Source organism: Tursiops truncatus, chromosome 6 (genome assembly GCF_011762595.2).
Source record: "Tursiops truncatus isolate mTurTru1 chromosome 6, mTurTru1.mat.Y, whole genome shotgun sequence".
Lineage (NCBI taxonomy): Eukaryota > Metazoa > Chordata > Mammalia > Artiodactyla > Delphinidae > Tursiops > Tursiops truncatus.
The window spans coordinates 108,278,731-108,291,484 of record NC_047039.1 but is presented as its reverse complement, the minus strand read 5'-3'; the positions used below and the strand labels follow the sequence as shown (position 1 = coordinate 108,291,484).

General features: G+C 49.4%; 1 protein-coding gene across 9 annotated transcripts in view; it reads right to left on the bottom strand.

The window, feature by feature from the left end:
* Positions 1–12,754, bottom strand: part of SPTAN1 (spectrin alpha, non-erythrocytic 1) — a 60,718-nt gene that overhangs the window by 29,715 nt on the left and 18,249 nt on the right. For all 9 annotated transcript variants that reach the window (XM_019949186.3, XM_019949188.2, XM_019949187.3 and 6 more), the window contains exons 7-22: positions 12,507–12,651; positions 12,275–12,429; positions 11,451–11,586; positions 9,134–9,235; positions 8,123–8,260; positions 7,505–7,615; positions 6,863–6,940; positions 6,598–6,753; positions 6,166–6,370; positions 5,203–5,384; positions 4,601–4,844; positions 4,278–4,400; positions 3,493–3,710; positions 2,628–2,720; positions 2,194–2,328; positions 991–1,139 (exon numbers count right to left, since the gene is read on the bottom strand). In XM_019949186.3, coding sequence (XP_019804745.1) covers positions 991–1,139; positions 2,194–2,328; positions 2,628–2,720; positions 3,493–3,710; positions 4,278–4,400; positions 4,601–4,844; positions 5,203–5,384; positions 6,166–6,370; positions 6,598–6,753; positions 6,863–6,940; positions 7,505–7,615; positions 8,123–8,260; positions 9,134–9,235; positions 11,451–11,586; positions 12,275–12,429; positions 12,507–12,651 — 2,370 coding nt within the window. The remainder of the gene's footprint in view (positions 1–990; positions 1,140–2,193; positions 2,329–2,627; positions 2,721–3,492; positions 3,711–4,277; positions 4,401–4,600; positions 4,845–5,202; positions 5,385–6,165; positions 6,371–6,597; positions 6,754–6,862; positions 6,941–7,504; positions 7,616–8,122; positions 8,261–9,133; positions 9,236–11,450; positions 11,587–12,274; positions 12,430–12,506; positions 12,652–12,754) is intronic.

Sequence of the window (12,754 nt, the reverse complement as noted above, 5' to 3'; positions counted from 1 at the left end):
CTTTGAGTGGGGAAAATTAGGGAGTCATTCAAGAGCTCTTGGAAGCAGGCCAGGCCGGGAGTAAAATCACAGTAAGGAAAGAGCAGGAAAATCACATTAAATTAGGGCGTTAGTTCACCTTCGTTTTCCTGACGTCTGCCACGCTTAAGGCAGTAAACGTTCCTGTGCTAGAAACACTGGTCACTTCGCAGAGCCAGGCCAGGGGATACAGTGACCGCCCCGAGGAAGAGACTCTCCTGAGGGCTAACACGCAACTGTAGTCAGAGATCTGGTCCACTGTTTTGCTCTCGTGTTTATGATCCAGGCCAAAACCTCTCATTCTTGTCTTAACAGTAACAGAAAACGTCTAATTAAGTGTATAAATAACCGATCTCCGCGGGGATCATCAGGGTCAGAAAAGTTCTATTATTCTAAACTCTAGTGAGGATGTATTTTCTGGATCTCTCCCAAGTGCCTAAAGCCTTTGATTTCATTAGCAGAGTAAGATATACCCTAAAGGAGGGACATAGGTCTTTATGGGGGCTTAGCTACAGGAAAGAGGACAGAGCCGATTCATAAAAAGTATACTCCATTCTCAGAGCACAAAGTCGATAGACGAGACCACTCCCTACGCGGCCTTTTACAAAGGGCGGCGCAGGAGGGGTGTGGAACAGCTAAAAACCCATTTCAAGAACATGTCCTGACCCGAGGACAAAGACTGAGACGGTAATAATTCGCAAATGTCTAGGAAAAGAAACTTGCCAATGCAGGGGAAGACAACAAAACAATGGAAAACAAAGGTACGGGTCAGGGATTTTAGGTTCCAACAGCGTTGTGTGGGTTAGAAGCGACTTGGGAAAGGCAGGAAGAGTGTGTTCTTGAGTGCAGACAGGCATCATAAGAGCATTTGCTCTGGAGCCTCAGGACGCTGCCTAAACCTCAGCCCATGCGTGACGCAGACTAAGCCCCAAGCGGCGCTGGGCCCTTCGTGCCCGATGGCGAGACCCTTACTGGTTGTCGATCTGCTCCTGCCGCAACGCGATGCTGCCCTGCTCTTCCAGGAGGTTCTCCCGGGAGGCCGACTGCGCAGGGTCCAGCTTCTTCACGTACGCGGCTGGCACGAAACCCTGACGATCGTTCACCTCCACTTTCCACCAGTCCTAAGTGGAAAAAAAGAGAGACTTGAAAGCCAATTCCTCCCCTGAGGAAGGAAGAATCCAAGGAGGCCTGTGTGCATACAAAAGAAAGCTCTAATCACGGCAAGAGAATCCCGTGACGTGCCAAGTATGCAGACGGCCACAGTGCAGCCCTGATGACTCGGGACAGGAAGGCCAGCCTTCTCTTCGCGTAGACGCCCTGCAACTGCGCTAACACTGCAGCCACGAGCCACGCTTAAGTGAAATGAAATAAAAACGCAGCTGCACTTGCCACACGTGAAGTACTTCACCTGCGGTTAGCAGCCACTGTAGGGCCAACACAGACATAAAACATCCACCACCACAGACGGTTCTACTGGACGACGCTGCTGTTGAGTAAATCAGTCAGACCGGAGGGTTAGTTGAGGGTGAGAGTCAACATAAAGACACCAGTCAGGTTTTCTCAAACTCCCACGACTGGGGTAAGCTGAGGGTGTGGGAATAGGAGGTTCTTGACAACGGCCGGGCCGAGGACACTTCCCCAGCCTAGACCAAGAGGGGAGGCAGGCTCTTTGGGGATCAGTCCTATGACACGTGGAGGACCATGGACTCACTCCAAGGACACTGCCAAACCAGAATGTGTCAGGCGAGAAACGCTGATGAACCAGGCAGCGTTTAACTTTGAGAAGACGGAGCCTACGGGGTGACGTTGGCGCCGTCTTCAACTGTCTGCTGTAGTCGTACAGTCTAGAACCAACAGGTACAAGCTACAGAGGAGCACACTTTGATCCAAGAGAGAAAAAAAATTCCACTTGGAATTTTTTTCAATGGTGAAAAAAGCTACCCTTGAGAGGGTGGGTCATTACACTAGCTTCCGGGTATTCAAGGAAACAAGACTGGTCATCTTGATCACAGGCAAAACAGGATAAACCTGTATGAAGTGGGAGGTGGACCAGGGAAGTAAAGCCTTCAAATTCGAAACCAGCCTCATCCTGGAAAGACACACTCCCAAGACGCCCAACTGAGCGCAACTGGCGGTGCTGATGGAGACCCGCCCACGGCCTCTTTCTGCGCTTGCCTTGTTGGTGCTGTTGAGCAAGGTGAGGATATCCCCTTTCTTCATGGTGACCTCTCGAGGGCTCTTCTCCTGATAGTCATAGAGCGCCAAGACCAGCTCCTTCCCGGTCTCGTCATCCATGGGGGCCACTTGTTGCTAAAAATCCAATAGAAGGGCAAACAAAGTTACAGGATGTCCCCGGTGTGGCATCTAAGCCCACGGCGGACTCCAACTTCCACAGCTGTCCCAAATTTACCAAACACACCTTTGTCAGAGTTCTTCTCTGAAGCTACCAACAAAATCTGATTCAGGAAGTTCAGCTGTCTTGGGGTCTTTGAGGTCACAAGAACAACACCCATGACCGTGACACCTGCTGGCCGCATCCGGGTCCTTCATCTTCCCCAGCCCCCCAGCCCCCAGGGAACTCGCAGCTGCTGAACGGAAGCCACACTCACCCGGCATGACTGGGCCTGCTCTCGCAGAGCCTGGATGCTGCTGCCGTAAGCGCTGAGATCCGACATCAAAGCCTCGTGTTTCTTTAGCAGAGCCTGGAACCAAAATAACACACGGCGACCCTGAGCAAGAAGCCAGAGCCGCCCTGCTGCCTCTCCCACACGCCACCTGCCTCTGAAATCTGTTTAGTTACCCGGCGACCTGATCAGTCCTCCACTCTCTCCCCCTTTTTGATAAACATTTAATTTGGAGGAAATACTGTGATTTCTACTATAATCTTTTCAGCCTGCCTTTACATGCTTAACTAGGCAACCCCTGAAACACATGAAGGGACATAAAGAACAACATCACACGTACAGCAGATCCACCCCCATCCTAAGAAATAAACATTCCCAACAAGTGGCAGCTCCCTCGTCCAGGGAACCCCGTTCCCCGCCACACTCGGTGCTTCTCCATTTTCCTCTACCGCCACTTCCAAAAATCATCTCAGGTCGTGTCAATATTCAGCTCACTGTGGTTTTTGTGAAGACTGGCAAGAGAAGAGGTAGGCACACGGCTACACCTAGACCTCTATGAATAAAATTTAAGGGGTCCACTAAAAAAAAGATGACTAACAAAGAACTGTGTTTATGTACGTATGTGTATGCAGGTGGGGGAGGAAAGATGAAACAAGAATGGAGAAATGGTCACGGCTGATGGTGAAAGGCCGTCTCCTCTCTTCTTTAAGTATGACTGAATTTCCATAGTAAAAAGGGAAAAAAGACGCTGAAACACTTCGAAGGGCGACAGCCGTGAGGCTGCACCTTCCACGTGGTCATTCTCCCAGCCAGCCCCAGCCCGAGCGCGGCAGCCCCCAGCTCGCCTCACCTCAGCCGAGTCCTCGTCCTTCCCATAGTCGGTGCTGCCGACGATGGGCTCCTTCTCCCGCATCCACGACTCGGCCTCGTTGGCATCAGCGAAGTACTGCTGGGCCTGCAGCGAGTCCTCCAGGTCCTGACGCCGCTGGGAGGCCTTGGATTTCAGCGACTCCCACTTCTGGTTCAGCTCGTGGAGCTTGGCCTTCACGTCCTCTGCAGCAAAATGGCCTGCGAGGTAGGCAGGGGAGGGAGGACAACGAGAAGCAGGTGGACACATTGCAGCAGGACAAAAACGTCCTCTGTGCGCTCGCAACACCTACGACACTACATCTTGGGGAGCCAGGCCCCTTCATATTTTCAGTTTTACGAGAGGTCCAGGTTCCAGCCCAACAGATCTGCTTGTCTTCTGCCTCCTCAAAGCATGAAGTCTATCTAGACTCTAAGAAGGAGGGTATCCCTAGTTGGTGTCAGTGATGTTATCATAAAGAAACAATAAAAATAACAGCCCCACTCCCCCAACTCCCAGTCACGGAGACACACTTGCCGGGCACTGTCTCAGGCTCCTCAGTGTCTGACCTTGTTTAATCCTCACAACTGTGGGAGCAGGTGATATCATCCCCACCTCACAGGTAACAAGTCCAGCTCAGAGAGGTTATGGGCAAGTCAAAGTCATAGTCAGGAGAGCACGGGGACGGTCTTCAACCCTACAGCCCAGCCTGACTCGGGTCCACGCACTCAGCCTTCCAAGAAGAGTGCCGTGAATGAGAGTGAAGCCACTTTTCCGACGACACTCACCTTCATCCACCATGGCGTTCCCCTTCTGTGTAACTGCTTTGATGCGGGGCTCATGTCCGGCAATCTCTGCTTGTAGGGCTTGGTGTTTCTTTAGCAGATTCTGGACTCCAATTAAATCTTTGCCTGAAAGAGAAACCACTCCCAAGTCACCCAAGCCATCAAGAGAAGAGGCAGCATAACTGTCACTTAGCTTCCACCACGGTTTACCTAAACTTCCAATTCAACTTAAACTTGACCTTGCTCACTCTGACACTGGTCCCCTTCCTGCCATAAGGGTAGAGCCCTTTCCCAACTGGATTCCTGTCTGATGGCGGGAGGCTGACCTCTGTTGGTGGATGCAGCAATGGGTTCTTTCTCTCGAATCCATGTCTCCTCATCCTCGACGTCACGGAAGAGCTGCTGCAAACGCAGAGAATCTGCCAGCTTCTGCTTCCGGGCAATCATGGGCTCCTTGAGAGCCTCATAGCGGGCCACCAGGGCTTCCTGCTTCTTCTTGATGTTTTCAGCATCAAAGTGGCCAGCATCCTGGAACTGGCGGGCCTGGATGGTGATGCCATCGATTCGATCCTGGGAACAGGTAGGACAGAGTCTTGAAAGCCTGGCCCAGCGTGGGGCAACTATGTTCTGGACATTTCTAGGCTGACTTTATTACTTCAGGTGTGGTTTGCTCACATACCGAGAAAATATAACACGGTTCTTTTCCCATAGCCAAGAGCATTCTTTCTGCCACTGTTTCCCCTCAATCTGGGATCCCAGAAAGGTCCGAGGGGAAGGCAGTCTAATTTGAACAGAAGCATATAGCGCACACATGGTTCCCTAAGAAAATCAACACACTTCATCCCTCCCCACACCAGCTGCTCTTGACCGACTGGCCACTCTCACTCCTGTGCTCACTGGCCCAAAAGGCGCGCCCAGGTCACCGTACCTGGTGGGCTGCCACATCGGCCTCCAGCAGGGCGTGCTTCTTCTGGAGGTTCTGCACATTGGTAAGGTCTTTGCCGTAATCGTCCGAAGCCAGGTGACCTTCCACTTCGTACAGCCACAGTTCGATGTCCTCAACGTTGCGATTAAACTGCTGCTGCTGGTTAGCCTCACGGAGCTTTATTCCTAGTCACGGAGGCAAGTTTGATTTCATTAGTTAACACCGTCCTTCTGCCAGTGTGCTCTCAACAATGGCATCTCGCAGAAGGACCACGGGGCAGGATTCTAGTTACAGCGTCACTGCTATCAAGAGGGTAAAGAAAAACCGCAGCCTCTGCTCCACCTTTTAGATGCTGAAGTGGAAGTCGTTTAAGAAGCCTTCTAACCCCCATGGGATAGGGGCTGGCGAATGGTTAAGTGCCCTTGGCTCCCGGCTGAGCTCTGACTTTCAGTGATGAGGCCCAATTCAGTCAGACTATCTAGACTGTGCCCAACGACCAAATCATCCCCTTCTCACTCAGGCTCCCTGCCCTCCCTGACCAGCACGCTCAACCACATTCACCAAATCAGCAAAGCATCAGGAACCCAGGGCAGGTGACTCCTACCCAGGAAGTGAGCCCGAGTGCCCAGGTCACCCAGCTCAGCTTGCCTGGGTGGCACATGTCCCCAAAACACGGAACGAGGGAGGAAGGTTTAATTCCCCAAACGGCCTCCCGTAACCCCGTGCACACCTCCTCTATTTTTTTTTTTTTTTTTTTTTTTTTTTGCGGTACGCAGGCCTCTCAGTGTTGCGGCCTCTCCCGTTGCGGAGCACAGGCTCCGGATGCGCAGGCTCAGCGGCCATGGCTTACGGGCCCAGCCACTCCGTGGCATGTGGGATCTTCCCGGACCGGGGCACGAACCCGTGTCCCCTAGATCGGCAGGTGGACTCTCAACCACCGCGCCACCAGGGAAGCCCTCCTCTCACCTTTTAGTTCCGTGGCCTCCAGCAGTTTCTTCCACAAACTGATGACCTCATTCATTCGAGCTGCCACCTCGTCCTTGGCATAGTGGTTGACGTCAATCAGCTTTTGCCCGGCTTTCTCCAGGGCGTCAATGCGGCTCTGGTTTGCCGAGAGCTCAGCCTCAAAAGCCTGATGTTTCTGTACTTTCCCTTGCAGGTTCGATGGGTCCTGCCAAGGAAAGGAAGAAGGGAGTTCTATCTTGAACCTAAGGACATCAAGTTACGCTGCATTACCCTCACACTTATCTTTATAGGGAGACATATAAAACGACCAGCTTACATTAAATAGTGTATATTTTGAAATTTCCAATTTCTTTATTTAGCTACAGTTTAACTGTGAGTGTTGTGTTTAGCTTACTAACCAAGTGCTACATGGCAATGCTAACAGGACATTACTTTATAAGCTTCGTCCGTGGCGGTTTTCATCTTCTCATTGACCCAACTCTTGAGCTCATCAGAGTCACGGAAAAACTGCTGCAAGTGGAAGGAATCAGCCAGCTGGGCCCGGCGATACATGGCTCTCTCGTGAAGGGCGTTGCGGCGGCTCAACAGCTGGAAGGCAAGGCTCGCTGTGAATCTCCAGCTCTTACCCCCCGCAGATCAGGCTCAGAAGGGCCACCCACGGACAGAAAGGAGGTGTGTAAAGAGGCTGCACACTTACCGCATCTCGGCGAGTAGCCACATCTTCCATCGCATAGTGGTTGTTCTGAATTAGCTTGGTGGCAAACTCGTCTAAGGCCTAGGAAGAAGAATAAGGTTCTTCACTGGTGAGCGACTCTTCCACAGCTTGGACCCCAGAGGAAAGTGCAGAACAGGGCACGGAATGCTCTAGACCTGAACTCAGATCAAGGTTTTCACTCTGAGGTTTGCTATGACAATCTTTATCCCTCAACTGCTGAGTTTTTGCTTGATGTTCTTAGAGGGCACAGAGTTACGCTAGCTTCACTCAGGACTGGACACATTAGCTGCAGCTAACGTCACAGCAGGAACTGACGGAGTCAGATATGGGTCAACAGCCTTTCAATTCCTACTTCTAAGGTCTGTGTTCAATGGGAAAATATCTCTTACATTAATTCTTAATTTCTTTTAGAGGAAGGTAATCTCAACTTGGAGGTTCACATCAAGAAAATGACTTCATTCTAGAAGTCGTGCTGTGTCTCCAACAAGGTGGTCAATCATCTCCGTGAGACTTTAAGCACCCGGAGCCTTCACTGAACCTGCTCAGGAACCTTCTGGAACAAGACGAGACCTCTGCTGGCTCTCATGATAATCTGAAGGCACTGACAGCAGGGAGGGGTCTTACTGTAATCTTCTCCTCCTGGGCACTGAGGGATTTCTCGAAGTCCTCGTGCTTCTTGAGAAGCGCTTCCACGCTATCCAAGGAATCTCCCAGGTCTTCATTCAACAGGAACGCCTTAGAAGAGGAAACAAAATGTTGAGATAATGTCTGATTCCTTTCACCTCCTAAGGCTGGAAAGCAAAGGCTATTCTGGCAGAAGGACAAAAAGAAGGAAAGAAGTTCTATGGCTATTACACCTTCAAATCTCCCCCAGAAAGCGAGAAGCCTCTTCAGATTCCCTTAAAACTAATCCAACAAGAGCATGAAATCCTTATTCCACATTCCACTGAAACTTTTTTCCAATAGCTTCTGTTGCTTCTATTAGATTTAAATTACGCATAATGCTATGTTCTAAAGAAACAAAACCTCTTTAACAAAACACTTCACGCCATCACACTCCCCTGAAAAACTGGGGCCTTTTCTGAGGGCCTTTCAATCTCGGCAGCAAGGACCGTGCTGGCAGAGCCCACAGAAGCTGGCAACCCTCCACCTGACGCAGAACTGAACCACTGGTGATCCCCGCACAGAATGTGCTAACTGAGCAGCAGACGGAGCAGGCGGCCGGTTCCCATCCCCAGTCACCTCCTGTTTGCTCATCCAGTTGTCCACCTGCTCAGTGTCGCGGTAGAAGAGCTGCAGGTCCATGCACTGCTCATACTGCTGCCGCCGCAGCTCCCACAGCTCCAGCAGCGCGGCCCGCTCCTCGGAGAGGATGGTCAGCTGGGAGGGAGAGGGGGCAGGTGGAGGGAACCTCAGTGCCCACGGCCGCTGGGCAGACTCAGAGGCTGCCCTGGCATTTCCAACCCTCTGCCAACCTTCAGGCCTCTGCTCCGATTTAAATAAGGGAAGGAGAACATTTCCTTGCACGTGTCAGGCAAGCCACAAGAAACCACAGATCCTGAGCGGCTTGCTGAAAGTTGATGTTAAACCTAAGAGGGGTGGCCCTGCTCGAATGAATCTAGAATTAATTTACTGCCACATTATCACAAATAATGTTAGGCAAAAATGGCAAATAAACCCCTAGGTAGAAGAAAAAGGGCATCTATGTAAAAGTGAGGCGGCATAAATGGAGTAGGGGCTCTTAGGTGAGAGATGTCAATTGAGTGGTACTCCCCAGAATATGCTGACTAGACCCAGGAATGCCCTAGGCTTAATTTTTAGGCTCTAAAGTTAATGACAATAAAGTGTGTCTTTGAAATGTCTCTTCTTGGTCTCTATAACATTAAAAATATGTATCGTTATCTAATGTTCCTCAAGCATCTTCATAAAGATACTTTGAAACTCTGGAATTATACACACACATACAAATAATACAAATTTGTTTCCTCTTGGCTCCAACTACTAATGCAGGACTCAGCTCCCTGCAAAGCCCCCTTTAAGTAGGAAATGTGTTGCATGTATCCCAAACAAATGGAACTTTCTCTCCCCGATCAATCACCACACATCTTCTTTTAAAATCTCTGGAGCTGCTGCTTCCAGGCGGAATCTCTTGTGTAAGTTTTCTCACACACCAGGGTGAATGCAACGTCTGGATATTTAAGGCTGGATAATAGCTTTCGGAGACTTAGTAAAAGAGTCTTTCTCCTCTCTTACCTTCTCCCTCACTTCATCTGAGGCGTAATGACCAGCAGCAAGCAGGGCCTGTCCAGACTCATCGGCAGATTTAAAGCTATCTTCGTGAGCATCAATTTCACCCTAAGGGGGGGCGGGGGGGAGAAAAGGACAATTTATGCCCAGCATCTTGTAAAAGAAGAGGAAGTTACTGAATTACACATAATCATTACAAATCAGGAATATCACGTCTAGAATGAGGAAAAAAATCAAAGATAAGGCCAGGTTTCCAAATAACAGCCTAGGTCATCGAACAGGAGAGCATCATTTATTAAGAAGTCTGCTTCCTACTGGCTTTTTGTGCCACCTGTCAAACTGTCAAGTTTCCACACATCTATAGGGTCTGAGCCCTCTGTCTTCTGTTCCATTGGTCTATTTCGGGTCTTTCTTGTGCCAGATGGATTTCTTTTTTTTAACATTTAAAAAAATTAATTAATTTATTTTTGGCTACGTTGGGTCTTCGTTGCTACACACAGCCTTCTCATTATGGTGGCTCTTCTTATTGCGGAGCACGGGCTCTAGGTGCGCGGGCTTCAGTAGTTGTGGTACACAGGCTCGGCAGTTGTGGCTCATGGGCTCTAGAGCGCAGGCTCAGTAGTTGTGGCACACGGGCTTAGTAGCCCCACAGCATGTGGGATCTTCCCGGACCAGAGCTCGAACCCGTGTCCCCTGCATTGGCAGGTGGATTCTTTTTATTTTAAATAAACTTATTTTATTTTATTTTTGCTGCATTGGGTCTTCGTTGCTGCACGTGGGCTTTTCTCTGGTTGTGGCGAGCGGGGGCTACTCTTCGTTGTGGTGTGCAGGCTTCTCATTGTGGTGACTTCTCTTGTTGGGAGCATGGGTTCTAGGTGCGTGGGCTTCAGTAGTTGTGGCACACGGGCTCAGTAGCTGTGGCGCACGGGCTTAGTTGCTGTGCAGCATATGGGATCTTCCCGGATCAGGGCTCGAACCAGTGTCGACTGCATTGGCAGGAGGATTCTTAATCACTGCGCCACCAGGGAAGTCCTGCCAGATGGATCTGTTTATGATTTTATAATACCTGGTAGGGTGAGTCCCTCCCCTGTTCTTCACAATTATCTCAGCTGTTTTTGATTTTTTTTTCTTCCAAATTAATTTTAAAATCATCTTGTCGAGCTTCCCCAGTGGCGCAGTGGTTGAGAATCCACCTGCCAATGCAGGGGACATGGGCTCGATGCCTGGTCCAGGAAGATCCCACATGCCGCGGAGCAACTAAGCTCATGTGCCACAACTACTGAGCCTGTGCTCTAGGGCCCGTGAGCCACAGCTACTGAGCCCGCGTGCCGCAACTACTGAAGCCCATGCTCCTAGAGCCTGTGCTCCACAATGAGAGAAGCCACTGCAATGAGAAGCCCGCGCACCGCAACAAAGAGTAGCCCCCGTTTTCCACAACTAGAGAAAAGCCTGTGCGCAGCAACGAAGACCCAACACAGCCAAAAATAAATAAATTAATTAAATTAAAAAAAAAAAATCATCTTGTCTCATTCCAGAAATAAAGGCCTTCGCCTGGAATTGCACTGAATGTATAAATCTTGGGGAGAATTTGTACCTTTATAAGAGATCATTCCATCCCTGCCCATCCCTTTATTCAGTGTTTCTTTTCTTCCATCAAAACTTTACAGCTTTCTCCACGGATGTCTTACACAACTTTTGTCAGATTTATTCCCAAGTATCTTATATTTTCCGATGCAATTATAAGTAGGATTCTTAAAAATTACGCTTCTAACTGCTGCTAGTGCATATCTGACTGTTGTATATTAATTTTTTATATCTAGCACCTCTCAGAAGACCTACAGTAATAATAATTTTAAAAATCTTGTTTAGCAGTGTTTTCCAGAATTTCTTAGCCATAGAAACCCCTTCTTCTTAAGGTAGAGCCTATTAAGATCTCATAAAACTAGTTTCCCAAGGACGCTCTCTGGGGATATAGCAAATCATGAAACTTAAATTCACTCAAACCAACTATGAAATTCAGCATTTAAACAAAGACATTGTTTAAGGTGTCACAGGACACACGTGCAAAACAGTAGCACCTCCACCTTGCCAGAGCTTGGCCCTTTGCTTTTAGGAACCGTAGTTATTCTCCTGACATGTAACTCCCTTAACCATCTATTAGAAGAAGGTAAAGCAAGTCTCCAAAGGCAGAACCAGCCACAATCCCTATGGCGAGAGCTACCTGTGAGCAAGGTTTCAGCCACTTCTGGCTATAAGTGACAGAGCTACAGTGATGCCCTGTTAAGCTCGTGGCCTTACTTTTGGAAGACCGTGGAGACCTTACCTTGTGCTCCTGATGCCTATCCAGCAGGGCTTCGGCCCCAGCCACATCGTTGGCAAGTTCATCTGCATTGATGAGGGCTTTCATCTCAGTGACCCAGCTGGTAAGGTCTCTGAAGTCGGCAAGGAAGCGCTGAAGCCTGGGAAACCAAAGGTCAGTGAGGAGAGGTCTCGAGGGGAGGCCCCAGATGGAAGATGCCGCCCTAGAGCTCTGAATTCATGTCCTCGGATGTCTTAATGAACCACACAAACTCTAGCCCTCGGAAACATGGGACTCTTTCAATCTAGACTATAAAGGAAAGCAGAAGAAGGCTGAAATCAAGCCTTTAAAATTTAGGTTCTGTCTATCACTATAATTCCCCAAGCTTGTCCCTTATTTTCAACTTCCTTGTCACTCCCCAGTTCAACCCTTAGTTATTAGTAAGAAGCATTCTCTCCCTTTCAATCCTTGATTTACTCAATTTTAACAGAGTATTTCACATGATGCTCACATTGCTAAAGAGACTATTTCCATTTCTGTTGGTTCTAATACAGTGATATGAGATGGAAAAAAGATGTGTATAGTTATAAATATTATGTGTGTATATGCAAACACTACAAAGTTTCCAGTCTCCAAATATAACACAGAAATATATTAATATACAATATAAAAATATATAACAAATACAGTAAGAAAAAGTCATCTGCCTTTTCTTACTAGAGGAAAGCTGTCAAGCGATACAGAAGGTTTCTCAGCAGAGAGAACTGACCGTCAACTCTGCCTTCCTATCGCCTCTAAAAAAAACGCCCCCTGGTACGGGCTGCGGGGCCCTGGAGGAGCATTTCTACCTGTAGGAATCGTTGAGACGTGCGTGTCTCTCTGCGGCCAGGGTGCGGATCTGCTCCCAGTTGGTGATCAGCTCCTCTCGTTTCACTTGGATCTGGGTGGCGCTCAGAGGGTGGGACTGCTGCAGGCGGTCGGCCTCGGCGCACAGGGCTTTGACCTGCAGACACACTCCGTCAGGGCTGCTCTCCTGACCGGGCTAACTCACTTATAGAGTCAGCTGCCTTCAAAACCCACCTTGTCCTCCAACGCAGCGAGATCTCTCTCCAAACCCTCGTGTTTCCGAAGCAGAGCCTGGACGCTGGCCAGGTCCCGGCCAAAATCATCAGAGGCCATTAACTGTTCCTTCTCCTTAATCCAGCTGATGGTCTCGTCCACATCCCTACAGCACAGAGGCACCTGTTAATCCACAGTTACGACACCCACCTGGGACTGGGAGGCCACGCGGGGCCAAGACCCAGTCAGCCCCACATCTTCCTAGCCTC